Here is a 21021-nt window from a genome sequence, read left to right as displayed (position 1 = left end):
ATATTAGCAACAGTTGTCAGGTTACCTTGGATTTGCCATTTTTCCCCTTAAGTCACATCACAAGATATCCTGCATCATTTAAAATGTCACTTTGCTCTGGTCCTTTCTACATAATGATACTGGAATATATTATTTTATCCCTTCTCAAACCAATCAAATTAAAATTTCCCTTGACGTATTATCCAGCACTTTCCTAAGGAGAAAATCTCTCCCTGTGAAAGAAAAAGGCCACCCCCATTTCATATCCTGATTAGCCTAGAGGCCTGTGTGGAATCACGCTTGGTAAAGAATTCCTCTTTCCTTCTATAGACCAACTTGTTCCCCAAGTGAGCTAGTCCCAGCATCATCATTCTTTTGCGGGGATTCAGACCTCAATCTATCCTTTACAATGCTTCAGATAAGCAGCAGCCCTGGGCAAGTAAATCAGACAGAATCCATTTTGGAATTCTGTTTCTTCCTTCCGGAAGTTTTGATCTCCAAGGAAAAATAATGAGCTGCTGAGGTGTTTTAATAAAAGACTGTACACGGATGCTGTGCTATTATGATAATGTGTGTGAGTTAAATGAGAGGGAGCAACGCTTGCGTCCTGCATTGGAAATCTGCCATCACCAAACTCGGCAGTAATGACGTCATTAAACTCAGCTTTTGTTTCACATGCTGACTGATCTTTCTTTCCTTCTCTCAACCAGTTAGAGCTGAAACCTCAAGGCCGAATGCTAATGAACGCAAGATACTTTCTGGAAATGAGTGGCAAGTGACATTTCTTCTTCCTGTTGGGGGGTGAGGAGGACATGTCCCTTCTCCTTATGTGCAACTCAATGTACCTTCTACAACAGCAGAGAAAACAATTAGGAGAAAATGGAAGCCCAAGGGTTGTTCTTAAAATTCCCAGTGGTGCTCAAACATTAGTTGAAATGACACGTATCTGGGCTAGAGAAACATAGAAATGTAAAACATTGATAGCATTAGTTTTTCAATTGTGTGGACGCATATGCCCAGTGCATTTATAGTCTGTCTGTATTTTAGTTTGAGAATTTAATGTAAATTCAAAACAGGCTCTGTTTATGTGCCACGATGTGTCTACAAACTGTGTGTAAATGATGTGATATAACAAACTATTGCACATCAGTAGAATACAAAATAAATAAGAAACCAATAAATAGTTCCCATAATGCTAGTGCAAAATACCACTGTCTTCAAGTTAGTCACCTCAAAATCCTTTTAGGAACAAGGAAGGAAAATGCATTGCTAAAGAGTTTCCATTCCACATCACACACAGACATTGGTCACAGAATTACATTTACGAGTGTGTGCTTGCTTGTGTCTATGACAGCCTATCAGTTCTTTCTGTTTAAAAGAACCAAATGCTACTGTTTGAATGAATCAAATGCTACTGCTCATAAAATCCTAAGCCTCAGAATGGATATGTGAACTCACTGGTGATCAACTGATTTTATTATTTTCTAAATTAGCTTTTTAGTAATTGTCTAAATTACCACCAAGAAACAAGTTTTAGTTTACAGATTTAAGCTGCTTTCTGCGTTTTGCTTCACATGGACAATTCCTTTAAGTCCAGATTTAAATACACTGGAAAAAACTGATTATGAGATAATCAGGGAAAATTGAACACTCACCAGATAGTTGTTCATTGTTGAGGTATTGTTGTTAATTTTTTAAGTGTGATGATGATATTGTGGTTATATTTTTGAAACGGTCCTCATCCTTAAGATACATACTAAAATATTTCCAGATAAAATAATATAATACCAGGGATTTCTTCGAAATAACCCATTAGCGTGGGGCCAATGGGGTGGGAGGTGTGGATGGAGTATATTAGAAGAGTGGCCATGAACTCGTAATTGTCAAAGCTGCGTGACAGCTACTGGGAAGTTGATTGCAGTATTTGCTCAATTTTGTATATATTTGAAATATTCCATAATAAACCTTTTTCAAAAAAGAAGAAAAAACTCCTAAAGAGGGAACAATACAATCTGAACTTTTCTTTTATCTCTGCTAGCTCTAAATATATGGTACATGTCATTATACTATTTTTGAGTCTGCCAAATGATAGAGAGTGATTGTAGGACAGTTGAATAAATAAGTTTCCATAAAAAGTGCAAGTACTGGCCTAAATGATAATACGAATACTGTTTAATTCCTTGAATAAGAGAAAGTATACTTCTCCCATTCATTCAAAACGTGGCCCAGTGTAAATCGAAGAAGTCCTCTATCAGAATGCAAGTATTTTTGGTAAGTGGTTTAAAGACCACTGCTTTGAAAAATAATTCCACGGATATTCATCCTACTATTATGAAACTTAAATTTTGTCTTAGAATGAGAGAGAAAATTCAGGTGGCCAAAAACCAATGATATTTTAAAAACAATAATTATGCAAGCCCAGGAAATTTTTTTAAAGAATACAACTTTGTAGCATTTAAAAATTTTTATATCTAGACCCAAATTGAAACTCCATCTCTAAATTTTCACATATTAAAAAATCATAATTTTTTAACAAGCAATATTATGGAATAACCTAACTAGAAAATTCCTTGTTGATGACAAGAAGTATAGGATATCATTCAATTTTAAGAATGTTTACGACTACATATAAGAGTTCTTACAGTTAGGGATTTTCAACCCAAATTGGAGACTTGGTGCAAATTAGACAGTTATAGAATTAAACCCTAAACCACATAAACACTAATTAACCAAGAGGTACTGATGGGTTACCGTCATTCCAGAAAATTCCACACTGCAGGCACTGAAGGACAGGCAAAACTGAGATCTGCAAAGAAGACGGGTAACATCTAGGAGGAAAAAAATGTAGGCTTGAGCAAAAATGTGAATGGACAGAGGACTGTGAGAAGACCAGTGGAGGTAGATTAGTGGGCCCCTGCTAAAATCAGAATGAAGAATCAAAGCCAGATCCGGGCTTGGAAGGCAGGCAAGAAGAGTGTGTGGACATCGGGAAGTCACCATGAACAAGGAGTCATAGCCACATTCTTGAGCAGGACTTGATATAATGAAAGCAGTGTTTGGGGGCAATTGCTTGTGACAGAATGTGGGATTGATTTGGGAAAAGAAGTAGCCTGGATATAGACTGTGATGAGAATCTCATCTGGAGGTGTGGTTATAGGAATGAAATAAAAGAAAATAGGATAAGAGTAAGATTTTGGGGCAGTGTAGATGAAAGGGTATGCCCATTGTAAGGACATAGTTGAGGTGCTTTTATAATTCTTTTAAAATGAAAGTTGAGTGAAGGCAAAAAATGTTGATGGTATCTCTTAAAATCGCCAAGACTAGGGAAATGATAATAGGAGTGGTAGAAATGAGAGATATGGGAAGAGAAGGCAAATGAGAGGGGATGAGGAATTCAATCTTGGATAACAATTAAGATGTGAACATGTCTTTTACACTCGTCTTTAATAGAAGTCTCAATTCCTTTCTACTCTCCAGGGAAGTAAATGGCTCATAGCTCTCTATACACAACTCACTCCATTCTTTCTCTTCTAAAATCCCCATTCCTTGATTTCTGTGCTGGAATCACTTTTTCAGTGTTCACTAACACCACCTGATACCCCACCTCATATTTTCACACCTCCCTACACTTTTCTTTATCCATTCAGTAACCTACAATCACCCTACAGGTCATCAATCAATCAGAATTCTCCAACCCGTCAAGGACTCAATCAGACCTTCTCCTCTCAGAGCTCATCCTCCTCCCATGTCAATTCTGTCCTCTTTCACACAGTAAGTACCAGACTTTACCCTGATCTAGTTTCTCTTTCACACTCATTTGTTTGCCTACTTCTAACATTAACTTCTGACCTCACCTGGAGTCCATGATGAGCCCTTGCCAGTACTCAGCTCTCACAAGCACCCTCTTCTTCCAGAGATGTTCTGATCTCCAAACCACATATATGCCCCTCTCTTTCTTCAAGCCTTTGCTCCATTTTTACCAGTAAGCTATTTGTTTTGTACTCATTGTCTTAATTAATTACTATTTCATCCATGCAGAAACCTGGAAGTAATTTTTATAGCCTCCTTTTCCTTCAACTTCCCACATTAATCCAACAGTGTCTGCCCATGTTGTTTACTTAGTCATTTTCAATTTTATCCCCAGCTTACATCATCTTTACCTCATGCCAAATCCCCATCATTCTACTTGGCTGCCAGAATGAACTATGAAAAATTCCATTCTGAATATGCAATACATCTGTTCCTCCCTTTGCCCCTGTCCCTGCCTACCGCCTTCCAGTGTTTACAAATTATCTGCAGGAAAATTTTCAAACTGATCTGATATCTATATGTCTTCTAGATGTGACCACTGATGTTTTCTGCTTCGTATGCCACACTCTAGCAATATACACATCCTGAGATAACTTATCTCTGTACCCTTGCTTAGTCTCTTCCATCTAGAGAGAATACTTTTTGTTTTTCCCCACCATACTTTCTCCCACACATTAGTAAGTTATTTATCCTTCAGAACCCAGCTCAGAAATCATCTCTGCTAGTACGTCCCATGTCCAACTTTCCTCTTTTTCTCACCTCCACTGACCTACACCTGCTGGTGTAGCTTCCTCACCTCCAAGGACCCATAGCATCCTGTGAATACCCCTGTTTAGACAATTACTACATTAATTATCTTTCCTTCTAGACTCTAAATTCCTTTCAGGAAAGCAATGGTTGAACCAATCTTACTTGTCTCTAACTCCAGCACCAGGTTGCATACTAGGTATGTAGGAGGTACTTAATGAATGTTTGTTGAACTTTTCGGTAGGACTCACCGTGGCATTTAAAAATTCATTTTATTCTCTTTTGATTCCCATACAATGGCTATTCCAAACATTCCCATGCTCCTTGGTTTCTGAGGGTATCCTACTCTTCTCACTCTTGGAGGTTGGCCTATCCCCAATATAACTGGGAGAGACTCCATCTTCTGTCTGCACTTAGAATATAGCCGCTTCTCCCTACATTTTCTTCCCACTCTTCTGCCTCAGAGAAAGTCCCTCCCTTTCTTGGTCTCCTGCCTCCCATCCCTAGCAGCTCTGTGCCATCAACCATGTTTCCTCTCTAGCATCTTCAGCTGTTCCTTCTCTTTGATTTCCCACTCATTGCCGAGACATCCTGAATTAAACCATCTTCTCCAATCTTGAAAAAGATCTTTTTCTTTCACCTTTTTACCTCCATCAGCTTTTCTTTCCTCTCCTTTCCTGACACATTTCTTGAAAAAGTAGTTCTTATTTATTAGTCCCTGTCTCTTCACTACTCTGTCAATTCTTAAACCCTAGGAGTCTGGCTGATATTTCTACCAATCTGCTAAATGCCTTTCTCCAAGAGTATGAATCCTCAAGACAAATTCCTGTTTCTTGGCCTTCAATTCCCTTGACACCTCTAGATCAGTCAATGCCAAAAAACAAAACAAAAAAAAAACCCTGTTCTTCCCCTTGGCTTGCCCAAAGTGGTATTGTTCAAGTTTTCCTTTTAAATTTTCAGCTGTCTCCTTGTGGTCTCTTTTGTCATTCCTTTCCTACCTCCTAAAAAATATGGGTGTACACACCTCCAAGTCTATTTCACACCATCGCATACTGTTCTTTGCGTGAGTGCCACATCTCCCTGACTTGACTTTTAGCCACTCAAAAGTTAGGGATAATATTTCATATTTCTTTAGAATATTCCATGTAGCAACTTGCTTGTAGCTGCCCAGGAAACGTGTGTGGTTAGATTGACTACAAACAAGTGATAGATTAAACTAAATAAAGAGATTAGGAGCCATTACTATACAAGAAGTAACCAAACATATAAAAACCAATGAACTTCATCAAGCTAAGAAACAGAGGAGGAAATCACTTCAGAAATAAACATAGTAAATACCGGACGAATTTAAGAAATTCTGAGTTTTTATAAATTTACTCTCTTGTAATGATTGAGATGGTTAGAGGATAAAGGATATCACAAGAAGCAGCAAGGGAATAAATTCATTTCTAGCACTTTCTGACATTTTTAAAAGAAATCACAGGCTTATAGTCTCATGCAGAGAATATATATATTATTTTTTATAGTAATGCATCACTTCCATCCCTTGGTTTAAAAGTAATTTTATACTTTATTTATTTCACACTGTTTCATCTGGACCAAAATAGAAATGAGTCAAATCTGACTGACAAATGACCTACTACACCAGTCACAAGTTGTAAATAGATCTCCACACTTATTCCAGAACTTGCAGGCAAAGGCAATTGCCTCAGTGACCCTGAATTTCACCCCTTATTCACCAACCCTAATTTATTTCCAGCCTAGTTCCAAATAAAAAGACCTGAATTACCTAACCTTAAAGTATGAGGCAGTGTTACGCCCCGTCTGTGGAACTATTTATGTGATTCTGGGGATGCCTGTTATCCGGGGTCCGGAGTTGCCATAAAACAGACCCGTGGATCACTGTAGAGAAGACATTGGTCCTGAAATGTGTCCTGGGATTTGGCTGGATTCCTGGGGGAGACGGATTCCTCTCCCTCTACACAGCCCCACTTCTGTCTACTCACTATGTTTCTAGCCCCGCCACCATTAGGGGTGTGAAAAAGAAGGTACCTTGGCAGGAATATGTGCCCCAAGTGTGTTGTCAAACCGCTGGCCTGCTTAGCCAGAATAGAAGTAATTTAAATATTGTTAATTCTTGAGATTTGTGAAATATGATCCCATATTCTCACCAAACCTCCATTTTTTGTATTTGTAAAGATAAAAGAAATAGAATAAGTAATCCAAGAATCTGCAAGCGATTTAAAATTCTAAGCGTCATCATCATTAACTGCATTATGCTTATTTTAGTGATGATGATGATTTTTATTCCTTTCTTGTTTATGGTGCCATTCATTCTCTCTCGCATGGTGCATTTTTCACCATGCTGTTTAACCGTAACCTCCTTGCTATGGTGTGTTGTCTCTGGACCTGGACTTCAGCCAGAATAGCACTGGTATTCTCAGAATTCTACCAGCTTTGGGAAGATGTCAACAGGGCCCTGTGGACAGTAACTGCTTAAAACGCCTGCAGCAATACCCACACATGACAGTGAACTATCAGTTTCTGGCCCTTTCCACACTGACCAGTGTGGTCTGTAACAGGTGCATCTGATTACTGTGGACATCAGGAAACAGAACATAAACAACTTCCCCAAGTTCTTTTGCCCTCACTCACAAATTGGCCAGCTCCCTCCAGTGTACTGAACTCTTTCTGTAACCAGATGTAAAGCATCTTGGAAACTTAAAAAAAAAAAAAAGAAGGTGTTTCCAAGTTGCTGTCAATAACCACATTGTTCTCTAGAATTACAGGCAGAAAAGTATTTGCCACTTCCTGCCTTTTCTGGCTGACTCATCACTGACAGTGAATAGGAGAGGCTGGTAAATACCTTGAAAGTTCTGGCCTCTGGTTCTAAATTGAAAGAGGCTAACTCAGCACAGTCAAAGAGTTAAGGATTGAGCCAATAATCCAAAATCACTGTTTCAGTCCTACAATAATACACCTATGATGATTCTGTTTTAAAGAGTTAAAGAAAAAAGGCTTAGTACTGCAGCAAACTTAATAAGTACTTGAAAAAATATATGTAAGTACTTGGGATTTTTTTTTTTTAATTAAAGTATATTGGGGTGACAATTGTTAGTAAAGTTACATAGATTTCAGGTGTACAATTCTGTAATACATCATCTATATCACATTGTGTGTTCACCACCCAGAGTCAGTTCTCCTTCCATCACCATATATTTGATCCCCTTTACCCTCATCTCCCACCCCCCACCCCCCTTACCCTCTGGTAACCACTAAACTACTGTCTGTGTCTATGAGTTTTGTTTCTTCATTTGTTTGTCTTGTTCTTTTGTTATTTTCAGTTTTATATCCCACATGAGTGAGTACTTGGGATTTTACTGATTTCAACACTTGTCTAATTCCTTCTCCATCTCTGTTCCTTCCCCAGCAACCCACTCTCCCCACCCAGCTATGACAGCCATGTCACAGAATTTCGCTTTGTCCCTTATCCTCTTCTGCAGACACAAAGGACTTGAGTGAATTTGAAGCTGAAGGCTTCTTTGCTCTGCATCACCGCCGAGGAGCTATCAAACAGGCCAAAGTCCATCATGTCAAGTGCCACGAGTTCACCGCCACCTTCTTCCCACAACCCACATTTTGCTCTGTCTGCCATGAGTTTGTCTGGTACGGTAACTTGGCATTTCACTCAAAGCTTTAGGTTATGCATTTTGTCTCATCCCCTTAACCCATTGGGCCCCACCTGAGGGGAGCGTGCCAGAATAAGTACTACAGGAGAGCTTTCCGTGGCCTCACCTGGATGGAGAAGGCTTAAAGGGTGTGATTCTAGAAAAGATTTTCATAACATGGCTGCTGTACAGCAAAGAAGCCAGCTCCATCAGGAAAGGGTTCCAAAGCCTTTAGTTTCTGATTAAAGGAGGCTGCGAGGTGAAGAGGGGAGGTACAGAGGAGGGACAATCCTTATTGTAAGCACAGTTTCACAGTCGAAACTTCCACCACCTCGACAGCCCAAGTGTGCTGGCAGTAATGTGCTCAACAGACAACACTTGCCCATTGGAGCTCATGGGTTTAGATGCTTATGGCACTCCTGGGTGTTTGAACAGCCCTCAAACAGAGATGGGTTCAAGCCTCAGTAACCACTCAGCAAAGTCTGTGATAGAGTGGACACTGGAAACAACTCCTATCTCTGGTCTCAGCCTCCTCGCCTCCTAATGAGGTATTCCATTTGGGCTACTGCAGAATCCATGAATGCACGACCCCAGGTATTCAAGCATAACCAGGATATCCAAGGTCAAATACACTTTGGGTGGATTTCCATCAACCTGTTTTCATCTAATGACCTGAACCTCCTTCCTTTCTAATAGTGAATGTTATTCAGGAATTGGACTTAAGCTTCTAAATTTGTTAGTTGCAAATAGTTTCAGATACTCAGAAACAGGAAATAAAACGTTATACAAATGTCTTTGCTGATCATTAGTGAGCTTAGTGAGACAATGAATTGTTAAGTGTAGGACATGGAAATTTGCTATTAAGCGCCCATGAGGCATTTTAACCTCTACATGTTTGTTTGGAAAATACTCAGATGAAAGGGAAATCAATAGTTCCTCTTTTATTTCATCATCAGACTTTTCACAAAGCAATTTTGAATAAAACACACAGGTTAACACTCTTGGCAAATGATAGACCAGGTCTAGCTGATCATAAAACGCTCTGCGATAGCAGGAATCTGTGCGATCTCATCACCTGTTACATGTTTGTGTTGCTGCTCCTGGTTCAAATATCCATATAAATCAAACATGTGTTTCATTGCAGGGGTCTGAACAAACAGGGCTATCAGTGTCGACGTAAGTAAGGATTTCTGTTGTCTTATCATCATCCTTTTTGTTTAGTTGTTCCTCAACTTCTGCAGATCTGAAGCTGCCATTGTTTCCTTTCAGAATGTAACGCAGCAATTCACAAGAAGTGTATTGATAAAGTCATAGCCAAGTGCACAGGATCAGCTATCAACAGCCGAGAAACTATGGTATGTATTGAGAGTCTGCTCTTCGGCTGAAATGCCATTTTATCACTGGGCTGACATTAAATTGTACAGCCCACTCATTCTTTTCAATACTTCCTGAACTTGAATCCTTAGGCTTACTGATGATCTCCCAAAAACCCCTCTCCTTTTCGGTAATTGTGATTGAAATCCAAAACTAGGGCATGAATAAGAAAAGCACAATAAGAATTTTTGTGCCTCTGCCTTTTCCAGAAAAACATATTAGAAAGTGGCCAGAAAGCATAGTTTGGATCAATTATATGAGGACAATTTCTGCGAGATCTATAGCTAGAAGTGACAGTTAAAGAGTAGAAGCAAATGATAATACAGATATCGGCATTTACAAGGTCAGTAAGAGATGGTAACAGATGTAGTATAATTCTTATATTAAGAGATAAATCTTTCTTTCAGAATGAACTCTGAAGTATAGGGTAGTTTAAGGACTAGTTAGATTTTACCCCATGGAGAAGGAGAGCTGAGCTAGAAAGACAGGCAGCCTTCCTTTGCCCACGCTTTCCATCTTCATTCAATAAATATTGTGTATCTAAATCACAGAAGATACTCTGCTATGTACAGTGTACAGCAGAGCACAAGACAGACATGTCCTGCCTTTATGGACTCTGCCGTAACGTTGGGGAAACAGACAATTAACAAATGACTGTGTATAATTTCCACTTGTATTCGGTGCTGTGATGGACTCTAACTGAGTGACCCACTTAGACTGGAGGTCAGGGGCTCTCCCGGGGGAGGGAGCATTTAAGCTGAGAGATGAAGGTGAAGGGAGCCAGCTGTGTGAACAGCCGGAGGAATGAGTCCCCAGATGGACTGAAAGGCTCCGAGGATGGAAAAAATCAGCATGTTCTAGGAAGTAAAATGAGACCACGTGGCTGATACAAGGGCAAGAACAGGACAGGAAGTTGGGGCACTTGGCAGGACCTAGATCAGGTGGGGCTCCTTTGGCCCCTGGAAAAGTGGTTGGAGTTTATTTGACTGGCAATGGAAAGCCCACTCTGTGGCCGCTGTAGGGGAAATGGTGGGTTGCAATGTAAAAGTAAAAACCAGAGGTGCTGGAGTCCCACCAGGGCAGAAGTGTGATGACAGTGGAGATGGAGCCAAGTGAGCAGATTTTCAGGTGATTTCGAGACTCAGAATGACTGTATTTGCCAGTAGACAAGACGCGGAGAATGAAAGACAGAGAAATAAGGATGATGGCTGAGTGTCTGCCTTGAGCAGCAGGGTAGTGAGCAGGACCCTGAGGACATGAGTAAGACTAGGAGGGGAGGTCTGGGGGCAGAAATTCATTATTTCTGTTTCGGACAAGGTCAGTCTGCGATGCCTATGGACACCCAAGTGTGGGTATCGAATAGACAATGTTATATGCGCTTGGAATTCATATGAGCCAATGGATCACATCTATAACTTTGGGAGTGACAATCATGTAGGTAGAAAGTGAAGCTGCCAAAGAATGACCTAGTGAGGGAGTATAGAGCCAATCCTGACCCCCAAAGGAATCGCAATTAGACGTTAGGTAGAAGAGAAGGAGCTTGTGATAGAGACTGAGAACAGGGTTCAGAGAGGGCTCTTCATATACTGAGAGTGGATGAAAGGATCAATTGTGTTCAGTGCAGCTGAGATGTTGAGAAAAATGAGGGCCACGTGGAAATCTTTGGAGCCCTGATCAGAGAAATTTCAGAGGATTTATAGAGGTGATCCCCACATTGGCCAGCACTGAAGGTTACTGGAAGCTGATGACATGGAAACAACCTAAGTATTACCATTATCATGAAGATTAACCATGAGGGAGATCACGGAAGTAGCACAGTAGCTGGAAGGTGAGACACACGGGATGGAAATACTCTCATAGCTAGAAAGCAACGACAGATGAATGAAGTCGGAGAGAGGGGCAACCAAAGCAGTCAGTCTTGGCAAGAGGAGAAGAGGTCCAAAGCACGTGTGGAGATGGGTCTGTGATGGACAGGTGGACAGTTCATCAGTTGTAACAGGAAGGGAGAAGGAGAAGATGGCTGTCGGCTTGAGGGCAGGCAGGGGAAGGAGCTTCCCTTGGACAACTGATGTCCTCAGTGAATGAAGTCTGAGGGTTGAGAGAAGGAAGAAGGGACGGCAACACTGGCTTTGAGGAGAGAGGATCTGTGAGATAATTATCTTAGAGATGAGAAAGCAAGGGTTTAGAGAAAAGCAGAAGGACTGCCGGGCACAGTTGTAAGTCCTTTTGAGTTTGAGGGTGTCAACCTGCCCAGGTGTGTGATTTTCTCCAGCAAAAGGGCAGGTCCAGAGAAGGCAGATTGGTTGAGTTTTTTTCCAAAGTGGGATTTCCGTTAAAATTTAGAGCCAGAAGGGGATACTCTCATGTTGTAAGTGATTGTGCTATGGCTCAAAGAGGTTAAAGTGGTTTGTCTACGGTCAACCACCTATAAGAGGCAGAGCTGGGACTAAAATTCAGACCTCAATCTCCCCGACTAATATTTTTATCTGTTTAAATCAAATTGCCACCTCCCAACCCCACCCTCCTGCTCCCTTTAGTTGATGCTTCAGAATCATAAATTGTAAGCATGACTATTAACTTCAGGGGCTAAAGTCCAACAGAAATAGAATGAGCCACAAGTATAATTTTACATTTTTAGGTAGCCACATTGAAGAAAAAAGCAACAGGTGAAATATCTTAACATTGTATTTTATTTAATCCCATCTGCCCAAATTTTAACATTTCAATGTATAATCAGTATAAAAATTGAGATATTTTACATAACGTTTTTCATACAAAGTCTTCAAAATCCAGGGTGTGTTTTTACACTTACAGCCCATCTTGTCACCACCTTGCCCTTGTTCACTGGCCCATGTGACTCAGTGACTGTCACAGTGGAAAGTACAGATCTATAATCTTTCCCACATGTATCTTGAACCATTTGGGCTTGGGTGCAAGGTTTCAAGCCGATGCCTTCTAGCCTGGACCTTGACACTGGCTGTTCATATTCACATGGAAACGTTGATACGAAATGAGTTTTGAAAGTTATCTTTTTCTTGGTTGAAAATGGCTAGAGTAAGTGCTGGGCAACTCGGAAACAATTCTAAACAGCCGTTCTAAAGACCAGCAGCCTCAGAGGGAAGGAACAAGGCCGCATCACTTGCATGAATAAGTCGTTCTCACGAACAAGGCGTGTTCCCAAACGAATTGTTTCATTAAAAACATGCAGACATTATACTCATAAATCGTAAATAAACAGAACTTTTTCTATTGCACAAGAATATTGGTATTCTTGCCAGGATTTAAACTGCCTGATATCTTGTTGTTGTTCATGTGATAAGTTTGATGAAAGGAGAAGATTTAAACTCTGGAAAACTGTTTTTAAAAATCTGTAACATATCTACCACCAGCATCCCTCTCTCATCTCCCCTCTCCCCATCCCCTAAATCATACTTTTGTTTTGAGAGAGAGAAGAGTAACAGTGAAAGTAAAGGGGCCAGTGATTCTGACGGCCAGGCTCATAGATATCCCAGCTTGCTTGACGGCTGTGTGACCTAGACAAGCGTCTTGCCCTCTCTGTGCTTAATCTCCTCTATCAAAGGAAGATACTGGTAGAGGCTGCTTCAAATGGGGTATTTTGAGGATTATATGAGATATCTCATGTGTAAAAGATTATAGCTGTGACATGTGTGTCCACAGCACCCAGCAGACCCGTTATCTACCTCTGGGCTCCTCAGCTCATGTACAGTAGGTGTGAAATGCTTCACACTTTAGGCTCTCATGCTAATAAACCCATGGCAATGTTTCCTCTAGAGGAGGCCTTATATAACATCTTCCAGAGGTTAAAGCACCAGTTCTGGGTGAAATATTTAGATTAAAAGGAAATATTTATATTAAAACAGGAAGGGAAGTGCAATGTTTACTTAGCTCCCATTTCAATAAATAGCCCTAGTCCCCGCTTCCTGAAATGTGAGCCCATCTGTGGGGACTCCTCAGACTTCAGCTGTCTGCAGGTCACTTGGCTACTGGATAGCACGCACTTGCCCCTCACCCAGAAGAGCTACATAGCTGTCTGGGTTCTTGGGACAGGACTCTAAAGCTTGACGAGTAAAAACTGTGGTTTAAAATACACATCGGTCCAATCGTTTTATTATTCTGCTGGTGATGCTAACGTATCTGCTAAGATGTCAAAAGCTGGGAAGCCAGGGATACACAGCATCACACCTGTTTTCTCCTTTCTTTTCAGTTCCACAAGGAGAGGTTCAAAATTGACATGCCGCACAGATTTAAAGTCTACAATTACAAAAGCCCAACCTTCTGTGAGCACTGTGGGACCCTGCTGTGGGGCCTGGCCAGGCAAGGACTGAAATGTGACGGTGAGTCTAGTGGGAAATGAGTGTGGCCCCAACAGAAGCCCCAGCCCCGGCAGTGTATTTGCAGCTTTAAAGGAGAGCAGGAGCAGGACGGAGGGGTGATAGAGCGACAGTTAAAGGATAACCCCCTGAACCCCTCCCCCCGACACTCACCACCACCCCCATCAACACCCTAATCCTTGAAGCCAGGTAAGTGCAAAATCGGTCCATTAAATGATCAAGGCTCCTGGGCAGCTGCTTTCTGTAGTGCCTGTCCCTGGGGAGCAAGGAGAAAGCATTTCTCCTCTGACTGGTCCCTTCCCTCTGCCTGACCTGCTGTCTCCCTGAGCCTGGCCCCTGACTCTGGCACCTCAGCTGTGCCCTGCCTCTGCCGCTCCGCTTTGCACCAGCTGGTGACATTCTTTCTGTAGTCCCATCAAGGAGCAAGCCCGCCTGTCCCCCTGGCTGATGGGAGGGCCTGCACAGAAAAATTCTGTGACTTAAGCTATAGCGTCTGTCCCCAAACAGGCTGCCACCTCGAAATGCCCATGAAGGGGCTGAGCCCGGCTCCCACTTGGACCTTTCCTTACAGCAGGGGCTCGGCCTCTGCAGTCGTCCGCTGGTCAAGTTATTCAGACCAACCCTGAGAAAAAGCAAAAAGGGCTTTCTTGCTCTAAAATTCCTAGTTGCTAAGGCAATAACCTTTAGAAACTGAGATGCTGCTAAGCCAGGATTAGGGGGTAGGAAGGCAGAAATTCCAACAAGAATGACAAAGCACTTCTGCCTGTTGAGTGGGGGTGAGGGTGGGGAGGGGGCCCAGATAACATGTTCACAACGGAGGGTGTCCTGCCGCAAAGAGACCTTTCTATTTTGAATTCTTAAATATAAAAGCCATTTTTCTTGGCAGCCCCCTTTTATTTTATGTCACTGGCTAATCGTCTTATCTCTTAAGTGACAGAAGGCAGCTGACTTAAGGTGAAAGGTCACCTTCAGGGTCGGGGGCCTTCCTCTGTCCCAGTTGCGTCCTGTCCCGTGTCTGGGGAGCCAGCGGGAGTGACACCTTAATGGAGGCAGGAGGGGACAGGTTTTCAAATCATTACTGAAAGCAAAACTCACATGTAGTCAAAAGTCACCTTAGGGATCCCTCCATAGCCCACAAACACTGCGACATGCTTTCCCCTCCACACCTGTCCAAAGGGCCTGGCATTGTAGGGAATGTATTTACCAGTGAGTAGGCAACAAGCAATTTCAGACGTCCTAATTGTACAAAAGAGACATGAATCATCAAAACCCCTCTGACGGCCTCCTACCCCATGAGCGTCTCACAGTTGAGGGTTCCTGTCCCTGGAACCCCAGGTGCCCCACAGGCGGAGGCCCAGCCTGTCCCAACAGCGTGATTACGCTCTGAGCTTAGAACTTCCGCAAGGATTCTTGGCATTGTTTCACGGCTCACGGGCCTGCTTTGTTCTGCTCTTTTCTAACGTTCTTTCTTCTCCATTCCATTCTCTTCCCCACTCTCCCACATCCTGCATGTCAAGTCGCCCCTCCCTCTTTTCTCTCATCCCCTCTCCTCTTCCCTTTCCTCCCCTCCCTCTCCTCCCTGTGTCATTCCCTACTCTCACTGTTAACACCCCCAAAGTCCAGTTTCCTCACCTCATGCCCTCATCCTTGTCACCTCCCACTCTCTTCCCCACTTTCTTTTTCCCTCATCCTTTGCTGCAACTCTCTTTATCTTGCTCTCCTATAAGCCACCTTCCTAAGTAGGGCTTCCCTTCACCCTGACCTGTCTGCTTTTCTCTCTCCGCTGTAATCCCCATGAAAATAGTCATCAAAAGGGACCACTGGCACTCACAGAGATCCGTGTATCACCTGATAGGTTAGTAACAAAGACTTTGACGTTGTCCAAGTGGGGAGGGGACCTTTCTTCACGACCTCGCGTCAGAGACAAGCTTAGACCTGGCTACAATTTTAAGGAGCCAGTAAAACTCCCCAGCTGCTTGTGCTAAATCCTGGCAGCCTGCTGCCCTAAGCCTTCCACAATGAACCCCCGCTAACGACCCCGGCTTCAGAAGGGCAGCGAGCCTTTACTGTTTTCAAGATCACACTCCGAATCACCGATGCACATGTACTGGGGCAAGTCATAGCTTCATGCTTATTCACGTACAAAATGCTGTTTTATTGTGTTTTGTTATGAACTGCCTGGGGAAGAGTGAGTTAAACTTAGAAGGTGAAGGCTGCTAAAATTTCACCTCAATATTTCAATATATATTCCACTGTAATAAATCATGAAGATGAAAGAGAAGTTGTATCCGATTAGCAACTGTTTGACGCCAATCACTGTGCTAAGTTTTCTGCATGCAAACGGGCTAATAAGCAAATAAGATTCAAACTGCGCGACTGTAGGGCTTCTTGTGCCTAACGCCATTACAGTGCCTACATCCCCACTGGTTTACCTTTACAGAGCTAAGTAGGACTGAGATCTGCTAAGCTGGAATTTGGAAATCTTTGTTAGCTTTTTTTTTTTTTTTTTTTTCACTGTAACAGTGATGTTTCATAAGCAGAGTGTGAATTTACTAAAACTCACGACGTGATGTAATAATCGCCTTTACACAGACACACAGATGCACGCACGCCCCCACCCCGATCCAAGGGGGCTCACACAGTCACAGTGAGTGGAGGAGGGCAGACCTCGATCGTGCTGTTTTCAGGACGAAGGAGTCAGAACACTCCCACAGGATCGTGAGTGTCAGAGCGAGAAGCCTCCACCCATCACTGAGCTCAGCTGGTCCCGCTCTCCCCATAGTGTGAGAAGGAGCTCTCCAGCCACGTTCCCTCCTTCCACCCCCAGCCCTGAGCACACACAGACCACCCCACCATCTCAATTTCAGTTCCGCAGACTGAGGCTGCCCCTGGGCTGCAGCCTGAAGGGGAGAGCCGCTCCTTGCAGCCCACCCGTGTGGGCCAGACGACGCTTGGGCTCTGGTCTGGAGTGGGCATGAAAGAGCTTCAGGTCCAGCATTGCACATCCCCACCAGTGACAGCCAACACAGTCTTTTCCCCTCAGCAAAGGCACAGTCTAAATGCATCCTGACAAGCTGACTGCCCTCCCTGGTTTCATCTCTAGTGGGGATCACGTCCCAGCATCACGCCAGGACCATCTGGTCTATGCATGTAGGTTTTGGGAAGGGGAGGTAGATGAGTGGTGTCATCATGAAAGCACTGCCCTGACTGGTTTGTATTCAGTGTCTCCCTCTGCTGGGAAGATGGCACGGGGATTTGCCAGCTGTTCCTTCAACATCATGTACCGGAAACAGATCATGTGCCAAGTCCATGGGAGTTGGTTCTGGTGCTCTGGCTCACGGCGTCACTGTCTTCCTTTCAGCATGTGGCATGAACGTACATCACCGATGCCAAACAAAGGTGGCCAACCTTTGTGGCATCAACCAGAAGCTAATGGCTGAAGCACTGGCAATGATTGAGAGCACTCAACAGGTAGGAAAGGCTTTAGGTGACAAGTTCCCACAATTTCATCTCCACAAGGACCACCCCAGCCCCTCTGCTCTTTGATCTGTAACAACTGAATGGGATGATATGGTGTCTATTTCTGAGCACTTGCCTTTCCCCTCTCACCTTCATACCCAGATCCTCCTTCTGAGATATTTATTTAAAGCATTTGCATTGTACAGATCTTTATAAGATCTTAAATTCTTTGTGGGATGAGCAGGGGCAGACATAAATAAATTCATTAAAATTATGGAGGATTCATCACCATCTCAGTACCTGTACAGTAGGGCTATGTAATTGCCTAGGGAAAACACTTATTTGCTAAAATCATCCCTAGAATGCCCTCAGAACACTGCGTCCAGGCCACCTTTTGCTTTGCCATTTACTAGCATGCCAAATTCGTATATCCACGAACAAACCATCTTTAGGAACCAGTGATGCTATTTGTCTATCCAATGATCTTCTATTCTTATTTGTGACAGAAGTGGACGGCATGGGAGAAACCAGTTAGCCCCCAGGAAAAGTATGAAGGAAGTGAAATACATTCTGCTTGAGCATAAAATACAATAGACAGACTCTCACAGGATATGGGATCCAAAGAGTCTTAAGGAAATGAAGACCTTTGGTTGTCCTATGTCTTTAGAAACCTTAAATGGCTTTTGTCCCCATGGAGAACAGGCTGAGCTGTTGCATCAGTTGTGGGTGGTCTGACTCTTTCTTTGTAATCTAGGCTCGCTGCTTAAGAGATTCTGAACACATCTTCAGAGAAGGTCCCGTTGAAATTGGTCCCCCATGCTCCATAAAAGGTGAAGCAAGTCTGCCCTATGTATCAGCACCGGGGAAACGAGGTAGCTATCCTGGTCCCTGCAGAAACCAATGGCAGTAATTAATCTTGATAACCCCAGTCCTCTGTGTCTACATTCTCATTTACCTAGTCTGAGAGATTATTATTTGCTATTTAGAGGTTATAGACCTAGCTACCAACTAAGAGGCTCCTATTTCTTAGAAGTGAAACCAAAATGCTCCCCAGTAGGAAACCTTATTAAGAGGGTGGGAGGTTTGGGGTTGGGGGAGGAAATGGGATGGGTCCAGAGAAAACCACTGTAAATCTTTCCTTAGAATGTTAGAATGTAACTTCCTATCACTGTTAAACCATTATATAGAAATAAATCCACCATAAAGCTCAGTGATGGGAAGACCATTTTATGCTGCGCCCTTGAGACTGTTCTGGGAAGTTTAAGAGTAGAGAGGGGAAGAACAGCAAGGCCCAAAGTCCTTCACATTTAGGACACGATGGAAGCTTACCCAGCCTACTATTTGAAGGTCACTCATGATAAGTTATGACCACCTGATTCTGGAAACTGAATAATTTCAGAATACATTTTAAAATACTTATTTTCCTTGGATTTAGGGAGATTATGAAGGATAAACCTAGACATTGAAAAATAAATGTCATTACTCCAACCACAAAAAAGGAATGATAATTACGTGATGTGATAGTGGCAATCTTATCACAACACATAAATCTATCAGATCAACGTAGTGTTCACCTTAAATTAACACAAGGTGACAGATATGTCAAATATGTTTCAATAAAAAAAGAAAAATTACAGACAGGAGAGAAGGAAAGAGTCCAAAAAATTTTCCCTATACCTCCTCCGGCATGGGGTGAGGAATAAATCAACTTAAAATGTTTAAAAGAAAGGCTGGGATTAGATTTGAGGAGGGTGTCCAGGCAGAGAAGTAGAATGTGTCTCAGAGACGAGGCAAGGAGGCAGCGGGTTGATTTGAAGACGGTGGCGAATGATGTAATTCGGATCTTGAACAATCTGCCGTCCATTTCCTCTTCCCTCCTCTGGTAAGTCAGAGAAATTGGCACAGCTGTGTGTGTGAGCCACGTGAGCACCTGAGAACCATTCTCCTCACATTTGGCGGAAATCCCTATTCGGCCATGATTTGACATTACGAGAGGTGCTCATTTGTGTTACGCATACAGTCTTCTGCTGACTGGAATGTTTCCCAGCTTGAAATGTTCCCCAGTCCAGCCCCATACGCCAGGCCCACAGGCAGGAGGGGCCCCCCCCACCATACACAGCAGAACCCCTTTTCCGCATTATTGCACTGGAGCCTAGAATGGAAAAGAAAGTGTGTTCTCCAAGCAGTTACAATGACCCTCCATTGTGCCTCATTTCCTTTTAACCACTGGTTGCCCTTTACAGAACCTCAGGGGATCTCCTGGGAGTCTCCCTTGGACGGGATTGAGAAAACGTGCCATCGTCCAGAACCTGAACTGAACACAGAAAGGCCATCTCTACAAATGAAATTAAACATCGAGGATTTTATCTTGCACAAAATGTTGGGGAAAGGCAGTTTTGGCAAGGTATGATACTGCACTGTAGAATTCTATGAACCAGCTTCCAAAAATGGAGGCACCAAGCTCCTGGCCAGGAGGACTAAACTCGGGGGACCAGAGCTGTGGGTGGGTGAGCAGGGAGCATGTTCCTGCACGTTTGGTGAGAGGGTAGAGATGTGGGAGTAAAGAGGGGCCCGGGGACTCCAGCAGGCTCTGCTTCCTGGAAATGTTGTTCCCAAGCCATTTCGCTTCAAAGGTGTCCATGCCACGAGCTTATTAGTTTGGAATCTTTGGCCGCCTGAGAAATGGGAAGGTGCTTCAGCAAGTTGCTATTTCACACAGGGTTTTTTTGCTTGGTTGGTGCAGTTTGGGTTGTTGTTTTGCTCCCTTCTAACACCTAGAGTGTTGTTTTACTTCTTACGTGATTCTTTTTCTCTATCAAAAATCCTCACCCTTCTATTAGTTTGCTAGGATGACTGCAACAAAATACCACAGACTGGCCAGGCTCCACAACCGAAATTTATTTCTCACAGTCAGGAGGCTGGAAGTCCCAGATGAAGGTGTCGGCAGGGTTGTTTCTTCTGCGGCCTCTCTCCTTGGCTTGTAAATGCCATCTTCCCTGTGTCCTCTTGTCGTCACCCCTCTGTGTGTCTGTGTCCTCATCCCCTCTTCTCAGAAGGACACCAGTCAGGGCCTACCTCAGTGACCTCATTTTTACTTAATCATCAGTGTAATGACCCTGTCCCCAACTCCACTCACATTCTAAGGTCCTGGGGCTTAGGACCTCAACCTATAAGCTTTTGGGAAGGAACACAATTCAGCCCACAACACGGCTGTAGCTTGCGAGTCCTGGGAAAAGCTCCCTGGAGAAAGTCCCTCCTCTAAATTCTTCCTGCCACACACTCGCGTTATGGGCTATCTCTGCCAGTCACAGGAGACAAGGAGAGCAGGGGGAAGAAGAAGACATCATTTAGGAAATTATAATCAATTATCAGTAATGGGAGAATATTCATAAGCCAGTGATTGTCAAGAGGGATGACATGGGAAATAGGATATCAGGTTATTTTAGCCAGGAAGGACATCTAATGTACTACATTTGTGGATGTGATGCCTTTGAAAATTATAGCCAGGTACTACTGTCCCATGAATTTGTGCATTGAAAAGCAGCATTGTGCTTGCCACCTGTTCACCAGACTTTGGCTGTAAAACTTACCCAGTTTATTTAATAATAAACAAACTAAAATGCAACTGATTG

General features: G+C 43.0%; 1 protein-coding gene across 3 annotated transcripts in view; it reads left to right on the top strand.

Moving 5' to 3' along the window:
- The window catches only part of PRKCQ (protein kinase C theta), a 111772-nt gene that overhangs the window by 52047 nt on the left and 38704 nt on the right, over positions 1-21021 (top strand). For 2 of the 3 annotated variants that reach the window (XM_019738249.3, XM_019738248.3), the window contains exons 4-11: positions 690-750; positions 8040-8202; positions 9349-9380; positions 9474-9559; positions 13804-13933; positions 17292-17401; positions 18144-18261; positions 19633-19793. In XM_019738249.3, coding sequence (XP_019593808.1) covers positions 690-750; positions 8040-8202; positions 9349-9380; positions 9474-9559; positions 13804-13933; positions 17292-17401; positions 18144-18261; positions 19633-19793 — 861 coding nt within the window. The remainder of the gene's footprint in view (positions 1-689; positions 751-8039; positions 8203-9348; positions 9381-9473; positions 9560-13803; positions 13934-17291; positions 17402-18143; positions 18262-19632; positions 19794-21021) is intronic. The other variant, XM_074325017.2, reaches the window with a different exon arrangement.

The sequence above is a fragment of the Rhinolophus sinicus genome, chromosome 1, assembly GCF_057876585.1.
Source record: "Rhinolophus sinicus isolate RSI-liver-muscle chromosome 1, RSI-T2T, whole genome shotgun sequence".
In the NCBI taxonomy this organism is placed as follows: Eukaryota; Metazoa; Chordata; class Mammalia; order Chiroptera; family Rhinolophidae; genus Rhinolophus; species Rhinolophus sinicus.
The sequence above is the reverse complement of the archived record's forward strand: the minus strand, read 5'-3'. Positions and strand labels throughout refer to the sequence as shown.